The sequence below is a fragment of the Dermacentor albipictus genome, chromosome 3 (assembly GCF_038994185.2).
Source record: "Dermacentor albipictus isolate Rhodes 1998 colony chromosome 3, USDA_Dalb.pri_finalv2, whole genome shotgun sequence".
Classification (NCBI taxonomy): domain Eukaryota; kingdom Metazoa; phylum Arthropoda; class Arachnida; order Ixodida; family Ixodidae; genus Dermacentor; species Dermacentor albipictus.
In genome coordinates, this window is record NC_091823.1 from 48,690,523 (window position 1) to 48,702,404 (window position 11,882).

Here is an 11,882-nt window from a genome sequence, read left to right on the forward strand (position 1 = left end):
GGAAGCGTAGACGCATATCGGCCCTTCCGGCCGGTGCCGTATGCGAAGCACAGAGAACGCTATTTTCACACTCGGGGCCGCGCCGACTGACGAGATCTTCTTCAAGGTCTCGAGCACCCGAGCACGCCATACTTCGAGGCTTAGCGTCGTCGATGTTTTCATTTTAAGCGCGTTTTTTTTTTCTTGTTACACCGAAACACGAGTCCACCACAGGGTTTAAGAAAGATAGGAAGAACAGCACACTGCGTGTAACATCACACGCGGTGCGTGCGTCAGGGAGACATGCATCACCCCGTTCACGCTAGATTGACTGACAGCCATGCGAGCACCTGATATGCTATCTTCGCGCAGAGGTGCACAAGGCGGCACCAAAGGGTGTCGGCGCATTGCGGCGCATTCGCCTTGCGTTCGTGCCTGAGCGAGCATGCTGTCGCATTGGAAGACTATAGGTGCGAGCTCTTGGGTATCCTTCTTTCTTATTTCTTTTTTTTTTCTTGCCCGGGGGTGAGGGAGGGGGGGAGGTAGGGAGGGGACGGCAACCTTCGAGCAGATTGGCCGAGTAATGCCACCGGCGGTGACGTAACGAACTCCCCTTCGCCACGTCCGGCATCGCGATCAGCAGAAGGCAACCCACAAGGTATACGCTCAGCCGTGGAAGTCGTGTCTGCCTGGTGACAGGTCGCGTCGACGGGTGTGCGTCCCTACAACGTCGAAAATCGCCATGGACTCATTACCTGAGGTGAATGGCTCCTCGATTTCGCTTAACTCTGACGCCACGAGGATTATTTAAACTTATTTTTGTCCATGTCGGCCCTGTCACAATTTAGTGTGACGCACTCACTTAAGACTATACGGGAAAGAAAGCACTGGCATGAACGCGTGCGTTTTCAGTGATATCCCACCGCTATGCGCGCGCGGCATGGTTGTGCCGTGAGGGCAGGCATTTCTTTTACTGTCATGATTAAAAATGAAAGGCGCGTACAATATATAAAACGACAAAAGTGAATGCTGCGATTAGAAATGTAGGTGTATTATTCTAGAGCCACATTCATAATTCGGAAGCTTGCCCTGTACCGAAGCGCTTCGTTTATTGTACATATTGCGTCTTCTTGAGAGTTTAATTAACAGAAGGCGATGTTTCTTCCGAATTATCTCGTTGAGATTTCTAGCTGGAGTGAAGAGCACTGGAAGTGATGAGAGACGTGCCCGGAGAATCAACAGCTGATAGTGATCTGAACACGTGACATTCGTGCGCATCGGCGGACAACGCGACGTGGTCAGGGACGTGCGTCAAACAATACGTAGCACCCACTTGTATCTTCTTAAAAGTTCAGCCATTACACTTGGGTGCCTTGGCATACACTTTGGGAACACTATCTATGCAGTCATATATGTTTGGTTCTGTTCCCTTCAAGGCCATCGCGTTTTAGCCACGGCGCCGTTACAGAGTTCTTGTCTTTCCCGGTTCGGAAGTGTGTATCTGAATGCATGTGCGACGGTGCACGAAACGTGGATGCATATATTTTGATCCGAGCAGCTCGCTATATTAGCCGGCGCGTTATCTAGTTAAGCTCACATAGTGGATGGCGTTATAGCAGGGTCGGATACAGGTACAGCATGAAGCTGCATGGCAGTGCTTACTTCAGCCGTCATGTAACACGTGTCAGAAGACGTGCCTCTCGGGCCTCTGGAATAGCCAGTACGTGCAAGACGCGCGCATGCGGCCACCGGTATGTCATGTCACAGAGGATAGGATAGGATAGGATAGGATAGGATAGGATAGGATAGGATAGGATAGGATAGGATAGGATAGGATAGGAATAAACTTCATTTGTCCAATGGTTATTGCTGTTGGTGCCAAGGGCTAGGCTGCCAAGGGTCCATCGCCCGAGAAAAATCTTCCGAGATCCTCGGCAATGGCCCCAGTATACTCTATAATGTTCCGGTCAAAACGCAAACCGTTGCATGCTGCCATGCTGCAAGGCCTTATCGCAACAATTGAAGTAGATCTCAGCACTGAAATGACTGCCTGAGTTATGTGTATCACTGACAGGGCTATATGTCGCAGCGCTATGTCGCAGTGCCTGTTTCTCTGGTTTCATCAATCAAATTCACATGTGATGAAAACCACGAACCGTAAGGGCAACTGCGGATGCCCGAAAGAAATTGTGATATTGCACTCGCACTGAGTACACGTATCGCAGTGTCTTGCCCTACTCTTGTCTCTGAAGTAACATATCTATACATTTGGTGTACCGCGGACAGAAAAGGATAAAGGCGCAAAAACGGCGAAAAATCCATGAAGTTATTCTCAACACATCAAAATCTCGTTACGAATCTTTTAGGCCGTATATAGGGAACTTATTACGCTCCATATCTTCATACTCATAATAATGCAAGCGCGTGAAGACTGGCCACAAAATACTGGAAGAATGCACATGCCGCCACCGGGCTCCAAAAATTTTTTACAGAATTTAGGAGCCATAAAGTATGGGCGTCTTCGATATTTCGAGAACAAAGAGCGCCACCAATTAACTCTAGATAAGGTGGGTAGTTGGAGCGGCGGAAATTGTGGTCTATCGCGTACTTTATTTTTTCACTTTTCCTTTTGTCTCTGTCAGATTTTCCTATAGGTATCGTGATTTCCACGGGAATCATTGTACCAGAAAGGTTTTATAAATCCCACAATCTCGTCATAAAAAAAGGGAAATTACGCGATGATGCTTCTCCGTATGTACTGAACACAGCCAACGTTATACGGCGTAGTCCGCGCCAAACGTATGGACAAAGTGAGGAAGTTAGGCGGAATCGCGAGGTGTACGTAGCGAGCACAAGTTAGTTGCAATGTAAAAGCGCACGCTGCGTCGAAAGTAAGCACCGCATCATCATATTTGGAAGCACAGTAACAGAACTGCATTTGTACTGTACAGGATCTCTCAGCTACTGATAGGTATAAGCGAGTGAGAAAAACGAGATGTCCCGCTGGCCGTCACTTCGTAACTGCCGAGCTCGAGACTGGCGCTTGGTGTCTGACCCCTTTTTTTGGGCTTTACCCAAGAGCACACACAAGCGACGTTTACGAAACAGTTATCACAACAACGGTTGCCAAATACATTTGTTATGTGTGATCAACTAGCTTATTGATTATTTAAGTATATTTTTTCTTTACTCTCTCTCTCTCTCTCTCTCTCTCTCTCTCTCTCTCTCTCTTTTATTCTTGCTGATTAAGTCGTATATCTTGTGCAGATAGTTCCTAAAGCTTACAGCACTGCACGTGAAGACCTTGCGTCACGCTAGAGAAAATTTCTGTGAAATTTGCCGAGCAGTGGGCTTCGAGCCGCTGAGGTGGCCGTCTTTCTTGACGAAAGAATTTCTTTTTGCTAGGTCTGTTTGGGGGCAGGGGACTACAGTGAAGGACTCCGCGCCTGGTAACAGTGGTCCTCATCATTCTGTTAGTGATGTGCATTGCGCCTATAGTTCGTTTTGGGGGAACAGTGGTATGAACTATTGGACAGTGCGTCTCACTCCCCAGCACTGCGACTAATATAAACTGTTGTTTGTTTGCTTGCTTCTTCGTTTCTCTTTGCTGCGCAGCGAATTGGGGCGCTTCGGGACCGGAAGGTCGAGTTGGACGAGTGCAACAACAACTCGCAGAACGAGAGCCACCTGCTGTCGAGGGCAGTGAGCGCACTGGGCGACGAAGCGCTCACCATCGTGACGGTGCAAACGAAAGGCGGTGACGCGGAGAGAGTCAACGGCTTCGATGGCAGGAGAGAGAAGTCGCGCTGCCCGTCGGCGGGCAGCGTCCGAAGCGCCAAGTCGTCCGGGGTCACGTGGAACGAGAGCGTGGTCGAGCACTCCGTTCAGAGCACGACTAGGTACTCAAAGGATGAGGACGTCTTGAGACCAAGGTACACGGGCGGGTTTCTTCCGACTTTCCTCGGCGAGAAGCGCGAAGTGCTCTGGCTTATGCATTTCGCGGATCAACTCCGATCCTGCATCTCATGTGCCGGCCTGCCGCAGAGTTGCATGCTAATAAGTAAAGTATTCAGAGTGTAAGGCGTAGATCAGATAATCAGTGGTCTGGTAGAGTAACAGGGCGGGTGCCAGTGGAATGAAAACGCAGTCGAGAACAGCAAAAGACGGTTTGCGATGACATATTTGCAAGTGTGGGATGGGAGGCGGCTCGCTATATGTGTGTGTGTGTGTGTGTGTGTGTGTGTGTGTGTGTGTGTGTGTGTGTGTGTGTGTGTGTGTGTGTGTGTGTGTGTGTGTGTGTGTGTGTGTGTGTGTGTGTGTGTGTGTGTGTGTGTGTGTGTGTGTGTGTGTGTGTGTGTGTGTGTGTGTGTGTGTGACAGAAACGCGAAGAGGTACAGTATGACAGTGACGAAAGACAATTGTTAGAAAGCGAAATCATTACATACTCAGGAGTGTAACGCTTTATCTGAGCGAGCTAAACTAGAGCAGGCAATAACACAACATCGAAATGCAGAGAATTTCTCCTCACCACGTCTGTTGGCTTCGTTTTCTTTTGCAGGAGTTTCTTCAGTATCGTGCTTAGTTGCATCTACGGAGTGTTCGTCTTCACCATGGGTTCCACTTTCTGCGTTACCGACCGAGTTCTGGACGAATTTCATGCGCCCGAGGTAGGTCGTTGTCTCTTTGTACTTCCCTTCCTCTTGATGCGTCTGATGACAGGCCTTGCACAACACAAAATATGTGTAAAATGTTAGTGCTGTCAGTGAGAAAATGGTTCATTTGTGGAAGTTCAAATATGAAGAAGATTGATCTTACCTTGCTGCATTTTGCAAACATATTGTATGCGAATCACGACATTAGATTACAGGTTTAGTACAGGTGCAAACTCAGCCAATCTCGTTCTGCGTCTTTTTTTTTTAATTAAAAAGTTATAACGCGTGAGACGGTTCCGTATAATCATCGTATCTATATGTACAGTACCATACGCTTTAGGCAGTACACCTAACTGGTTATAAGGCACGCCCGCCATGGTTGCTCCGTGGCTATGGTGTTGGACTGCTGAGCACGAGGTCGCGGGATCGAATCCCGGTCACGGCGGCCGCATTTCGATGGGGGCGAAATGCGAAAACAGCCGTGTACTTATATTTAGGTGCACGTTAAAGAACCCCAGGTGGTCAAAATTTCCGGAGTACTCCACTACGGCGTGCCTCATAATCAGAAAGTGGTTTTGGCACGTAAAACCCCATAATTTTTTTTATAAGGCAACATAAGTGCGATATTTCTCTGACGTCCAGCACCGTGGTAGAAAGTAGCTGAAATGAAACGTTAGACACACACCTACGCGTGACAAAAAAATAGTCGTCAAAAAAAATCTCAGCTGTAATCATTGGCAAAAATACTTACCGGAGCTTAAGAGTGAACCATATATATACGTGTACACTGCGCGTGCGCGGTCTCTCCGTTCGAATGTGTCCTCTGTGCCAACGTGCAGATCTTCAGCATCGTGATCGCGTCGGTGGGCATGAGCTGTCTGGCGCTGTTCCACGTGGACATCCTGTGGTACAAGCACTCGGCCAGCCGCCAGGTGCGCTCCAAGGTGCGCCCCTCGCAGAGCGGACTCTACGTGCACAGCGCCGCCAGCGTGTTCAGCACGTACGCCCGCAAGACTCCCGCGCCGCAGCTGTGGTTCCTGAGCGGGCGGCACAGCGGCAGCTTCTACCTCAAGGGCGGCATGGTCGGTGAGTCGGCCACGTGTCTCTCGGCCCCGTCGAGCGCGCTTCTGCGCGCGTGCCTGTACGCGACACCGCACCAGTAGCGGAGAAATCGCTTTCGTCAACACAATGCCCATTTCAATAGTTCAGGATGGCTTGAATACATATAGATAAATATACTTATGAGCTTACGCAGAGAATGTGCCAGCTGGGAACAATGGTATTCATGGACTTGCACAATTTTTCTGGTCTTAAAGAAAGCGGTATTCGTAGAGGAATGTGTAATAACGCGACAAGCACTTAAATGCGTTCTTTGTGTTCAATTGGTATTTACACCGTCTGTTCTATTAACCGTGCCTTCGGTTACGAGTGGTTTCTGTACTCTCAACGCCTAGTAGCTCTTGGGGTATCCACCTCTCGCTGCTGAAGTAGTCCCTCTCCCTCTCTCTCTCTCTCTCTCTCTAGCTTAGCCTTCACAAATGTAAAGTACAATTCACCTCCATTGTATGCTATCCTAGATACCCCCGCCGGGCTCCGCTACGTTTTTACGCCGAAGCTGTTTACTTCTAGCCCCTGTATGCATCCCCCACATGCGTTCTTGGGGGAGGGGGGGAGGGGCTCACAAATTTTTCATAATTGCATGGAAATCGCTCGTATACTTTTATTGCGCTAGCGCCAGCTAGCTCTTTGATCGTTAACTCTTCAGCGTGAAAAAGCTATGAAAGTACTAAAGAGATAACCACACGACACGTTCTGTACACAGCTAGCACAATGACTAGCGTAGATTTTTTTCAAACGGCCCTTAGCGCACTCTACTGTAATCCAAAGCTGTAACGTAGCCGACAACGAATTCGCCACGTGTGTGCAGTACATGACTTGAGGACTTCTCGGTCTTCCGCACGCTTGTGCGATTTCGTAGCGAACAGCCTGTTTGGCATGCGCGAACCCTGACAATGTTGAACACGTGTGCACGTACACAGTATGTGTCTTGAAGGCTGGTTGCACCACAATAAGAGTCTTTATGAGGCGAAGCCTGCTTCTGGTTAAAGTACGTGTATAACGAAAATGATAGTATAGGCACCGGTGAAGGTTGCAACAGATAAAGATTTACGTGTATCATAACTTGGAATCGAACCTGTATCCTCTTGATTCTGTGACTGGTGTTCAGCCATTTACAGCTTCAGGACGCCGGGTACCTGCGTGAGCCGAAATGATTTACAGCCCTGGCTGCAACCCGCGCGAGTCCTAGTGAACGTTGATGATATCAGTAGCTTCCAGCGGTGGCGTAACGATGTAACAAGTGAAACGCACCGAAGACATGACAAGTAAATCGAACACATGTATGTTCGTGCAGAAGCGAGTCTTAAAGTAGGCAACTTTCATAACTTTCGATCACATGGCAAATTGATCCGGTGGCGGTCAAAGAGGAGCCGAATGTAGCCAGAGGCGAATAACACGTTGCCGAAGGAATCGTAACCGAGCGCTGCGACAAGTAACATGATGTTTCGCAACAACGTTAATCTTTCATTCCCGTATCAATAACCCTCACATAACCCATATCTTTCTTTCTGTTTTTTTTTTTCACTCTAGTCTTCTGCTTCTGCCATTTGGTGAACGAAGGCCTTTTGCTACAACGTAGCATTCAAGCTCTGCTGTGGCACGGATGCAACGCGAAGGACGTCCTCAACATAGTTTTCCATGTACAAAGACCGACATACTCTTTTTACCAGCTGTTCATGGCTTTCAAGTACTCAAACGTAGGTACCACTTTCCTTACATCACACTCGCGTATAGAGAGCACATCGATACCACTGTTTTCTCGGTTCATTCTCTTTCCAGATTGTGATAAACCACTCGACTGGTCTCGCTAGGTTCGGTCTCATGCACATGATTGGTACTTGCCTGCACTTTTGGTTCAGCAGCATCGTGCAAGAGTACCGGCATAACACTCATTACGGCGATGACAACGGTTACTTGGGTAAGCTTATGTTATTGCACAAAGGTAATAGCTGCACAAGTGAACCTACTTTGTGGTACGAGAGAGAAAGAGAGAGAGTACACTTTATAGAAAAGAGCGTACCATTATTGCATCATGAACACATAGAAAGATACGTAAACGTAATTTAAAATGGATAAGGAAACGTGTGAGGCGGAAACAAGGTGAAGACCGCGGCCGCGGAAAACTGTTTACGTACGATGTGCTTGGGTAGAAAACATGCTGTATCTGTAAGCATGCTGCTTTGACGGCCGTCTTGTCGTGTAGAGTGGGACGTGTCGGTGTACAGTATAAGGGTGTCAAGCCAGAATGGCCGCCGTGTCCCTACCTCACTTATCCTGCCTAATCTGATCCTCCTTTATTTTATACCAAATCCTTGTCCACTACCACCGCTCCTCATCTGACAAGCACTTTCGACGCCCCCTGCTGCTGTTCACCATCGTCTCCGCTCTTTTCTTTCGTCCTTTTAGCAGTGGCGAACGAGACAGCTTACAAGTTCCTTGGCAACGACTCGATCACCAACGGGGGTCCCATGTTCAACACGATTGCCATCACGCCCTACCTGCACCCGTTCACCATCGAATACAACATCATCCTGGCGGGCGTCTGGTTCATCGTGTGGCAGAACGTGGGCACCGAACCGAGCCACCACTTCGCGCGGCGGGAGTCGGTGTCCGAGTCGAGCGCGGAGCAGCAGCACGACGCCAGCTACCACAGCAACCTGGTGGTCAGCGCCGATTGCCACGCCGCCAACAAGGGCCTCTTCGCCGGCATCTTCCTCCTGCTCACGGCCATCGTGTCGCTCGTCATCGGCCAGGTGGCCTTCAGTGGGCCCGACTTCGATGGCGTCGAGAGCATAATCTTCCTCGTCCAAGACACCGGTCTCATCGTCGTGTCGCTCCTGGCCGTCGTCTGGGGCTACGTCGAGATCTCCAAGCTAGACTTCAACGTCCACCCCATCACGCTTCTCGACGACGTGCTGCTGTACGTGCCGCTGCCCTTCTACTTCGTGTACTACATCATGTCCGTCACGGCCGACGTGTGGCACTGGAACTTCACCAGCGTCGTCAGCCATCTGCTCACCGTGGCCCAGGTGGTGCTGCAGACGATATTCCTGAGTGACGGCCTCCGGCGATGCAGCAATGCGAGACGACACCGGTTCACCAAGCCGGGAAGGGAGATGGTCACGTTCCTCATCATCTGCAACGTCACCATCTGGGTGACCAACACGTTCAACATGGAGAAGTACCATCTGAACCAGTACGTTCGCCTCTGCTTCGGCGACGACGCCTGGGTCATGGTCAAACACGCCACATTCCCGCTGATGCTCTTCTACCGTTTCCACGCTTCCGTGTGTCTCGCCGATATCTGGAAGTCCGCCTACGAGAGTGGAGATTGAACGCCCGTGATGAACTCGTTTGTAACTCAGACGCGTACACCGTGATCAAAACGGAAAGTCTCAGCAAGAAGTGTCTTTTGTATTTTGCTTTGTTTGTTGTAGTAGCTATAAGGCGATCGTTGTTGTAGCTGTCATGTTTGCTGCTGTCGTTGTGTGTTTATCGTCGTGCAGTGCAGCGGTAATTTAAAGACAGGATGGCATCGTTTTCGTATTTCCTGGTGAATTCCAAGCCAAGATGCTGTCAGTCACTTCGCTAACTGTTTTGTTGAGTACGAAATTACCGTCAGCCTCAGGGCGGTCAAAGAACGCACAGTGAATATGGCTCTGGATTGCTCGCGTCCGTTGTTTATGATGTTATGTTTACAATAACCTTCTGTGAAGGTTATTAATATATTATATTGCTGTCACTATTGCTGCGGCTATTTGTTACGTTTTGAGTAAGTGAGTGAAACAATTTTATGGAAGACACCAGCGGATTGAGGCCTGGGCCTAGACCACGCCAGGAGTGGTGGAGAGACCCTATCTCCCAGCCGCTTCTCGAGCTCGCCGGATGGTCTATAGTTGGTGTTGGAGATCTCAGCTAATCAGCGCGGCTTTCCACCTTACGTCTTGCCTCATGTCATTTTTCACGGCATCGTAGTGCTCTGTCATGTCACAGCAGGCCTTTGGCAGTCATGTATATACTTGGAAAATAACACTTATACTGAAAGTATCGATACGTGTCTTCCCTCGTGAGATGCAAAACCTATCGTCGAGATAACTTTAACCAAGGTGCCAAACGAAAATAAAAACATTCCGGCAGATTCAGCGCACCTCGTTGGAATCTACATGCAGCGAAATTTTGTTTTAATACATAAAGAGTGTTGGAACGCACTTGTTACTTTTTGCGTTACTGCAAAGTCCTACGGAAAGCCCTCGCCCAAACCGCATCATCCACTTTGCAAGCAGTCCAAACGCAGCCCCTTCGCAGCTGCTTGGGTATACGCGCGCATTCGCCCTCGCCCCCACCTGCTTTACGCAATGTGACACTCTCGGCGATAATCTCAAAGAGCTAGAAGTAGGATGAACTGAGCAAGTTGGTAGGTGCTCATCGTTAACTCTTCAGGACGAAAAAAAAAAAAGAACTACACTAGTCCTTGTGCTGTGTAGAGGACGCGTCATGTGGTTCTCTCTTTAGTCATTTCGTAGCTCTTTCGCGCTGAAGAGTTAACGATCAAGAGAGTTAACGATCAAGGAGCCAGTTGGCGCTAGCACGATGAAAGTATATACGTGCGATTTCCATGCAATGAATAAAGAGAAACGTTGTGGCCCTACGAGTGGTTGGATCATCGGACTGCTGCGCTGGGGGACTGAGGTTCGAGCCCACCATCAGGCACGTAATCCAACTTTTCTTATGCGCGAGCTATTCGGTGAGACAGCCCCGCGTGCAGCCACGGTCAGGAAATTCCGGGAGGGTTGGCAAAGCAAACTTCGCTTTCAAAGCCAGCCTTTGCTTGCACGTGGACTGCAATGAGGGCACGTTTCTGAGGTGCTTCCGCTGGCGCTACTCGAGCAGCAGCGAGCGAGATCGCGGCTTGACAAGGGCGCCCATGCTCGTTCGACAGCGAGGCATACAAGCAGCCACGTCATCCGCTATGAGCGTGCGACAGCTGCGCTCTTCGGCAATTCACTTTCGCTTACCTGCGGGCGAATTTTTCTGCGAGCTCATTACGATGCAGAAATCAGCAGCGCCAGATCTTCTTGTTTATATATATATATATATATATATATATATATATATATATATATATATATATATATATATATATATATATATATATATATATATATATATATATATATATATATATATATGCACTTGTATGCGATTGGACGATCGAGCTCCTCGGATGACGGGTTTTTAAGTCTTTTATTTGTATGCGTCGTCTTACTGTTTAGATTAAAAAGTTAATTAGCCTATTTTCATAATTTCGTGCCGAATTGCATTATCGAGTGGCTTAAAATGTGCGCCTCTGTAATAAAAGCAAACCCTCGCGTGGAAATAGCCTGATTATCGCGCCTTTCTTTTAAGGAGTTTCAAACGCATTTGCAGAAGCGCTCTGTACGTAGTAGTAGTAGTAGTAGTAGTAGTAGTAGTAGTAGTAGTAGTAGTAGTAGTAGTAGTAGTAGTAATGGTCCATTATTACAACGACGGAGGGAGTGAGAATAAAATCGACTATCCGCTTGACCAGGTTAGGGTAGGTTAGCCACCCTAATTAGGTTCTCACCACTTATACACGCCAGGCGGAGGCTGGGGGCCGGGACCATGCATGAAGCAACTGAGTAATTTATACACGACCAAATGAATAATACTGTCACGTGGTAGTGACGGTTAAGAAGGCAGCAAAACTGTGATTAACGAAACGAGCGTTTTATTGGGCGAACTTGTGCCCTCAAAAAGAGGCTACACTCGAAGAACAACGGTAGCGGCGAACACACTCGGCGATCGTCGAAAATCTGATCAGCGGGTCAAGCGCGTCGGCTTTTATAGATCAGTCGTCCAATGTTCCATAGTAATCGCTGGGACCCGCATGCCTTCCACAAAGTTCTACGCCATTCGCGTCGCGCATACATGCAATCATGAATTACACAAGGTTCGGCGACAACATACAGCGGATGGAACAATCGATAACATTCCAGAAACTTCCGACACATGCAAGCGCGTCCTGCGCTGTGTGATAACATAAAGGAGGAACCGCATGGCGCGTATTTCAGGCGCGATTGACGCGCGGATGGTGGGACGGCCGCGTCATTTTGA

At 48.7% G+C, this 11,882-nt stretch overlaps 1 protein-coding gene across 1 annotated transcript; it reads left to right on the plus strand.

Annotated features, from left to right (window-relative positions):
* Positions 1 to 572: 572 nt before the first annotated feature.
* LOC135898078 (proton channel OtopLc-like) lies at positions 573 to 10,282 on the plus strand. Its single transcript, XM_065426822.2, has 7 exons — positions 573 to 739; positions 3,595 to 3,911; positions 4,538 to 4,646; positions 5,471 to 5,717; positions 7,281 to 7,447; positions 7,530 to 7,668; positions 8,157 to 10,282. Exons 1-7 carry the CDS (start codon positions 722 to 724, stop codon positions 9,083 to 9,085), a joined length of 1,926 nt encoding a protein of 641 aa, XP_065282894.1. The 5' UTR covers positions 573 to 721; the 3' UTR covers positions 9,086 to 10,282.
* The last annotated feature ends 1,600 nt before the right edge of the window (positions 10,283 to 11,882 follow it).

What these genes read in the sequence shown, in the direction of transcription:
- LOC135898078 (XM_065426822.2), top strand. An exon ending in CCTCAAGGGCGGCATGGTCG is followed by an intron (nt 5,718 to 7,280) that starts GTGAGTCGGCCA and finishes TTTTCACTCTAG; the next exon opens with TCTTCTGCTTCTGCCATTTG. An exon ending in CGATGACAACGGTTACTTGG is followed by an intron (nt 7,669 to 8,156) that starts GTAAGCTTATGT and finishes TCGTCCTTTTAG; the next exon opens with CAGTGGCGAACGAGACAGCT.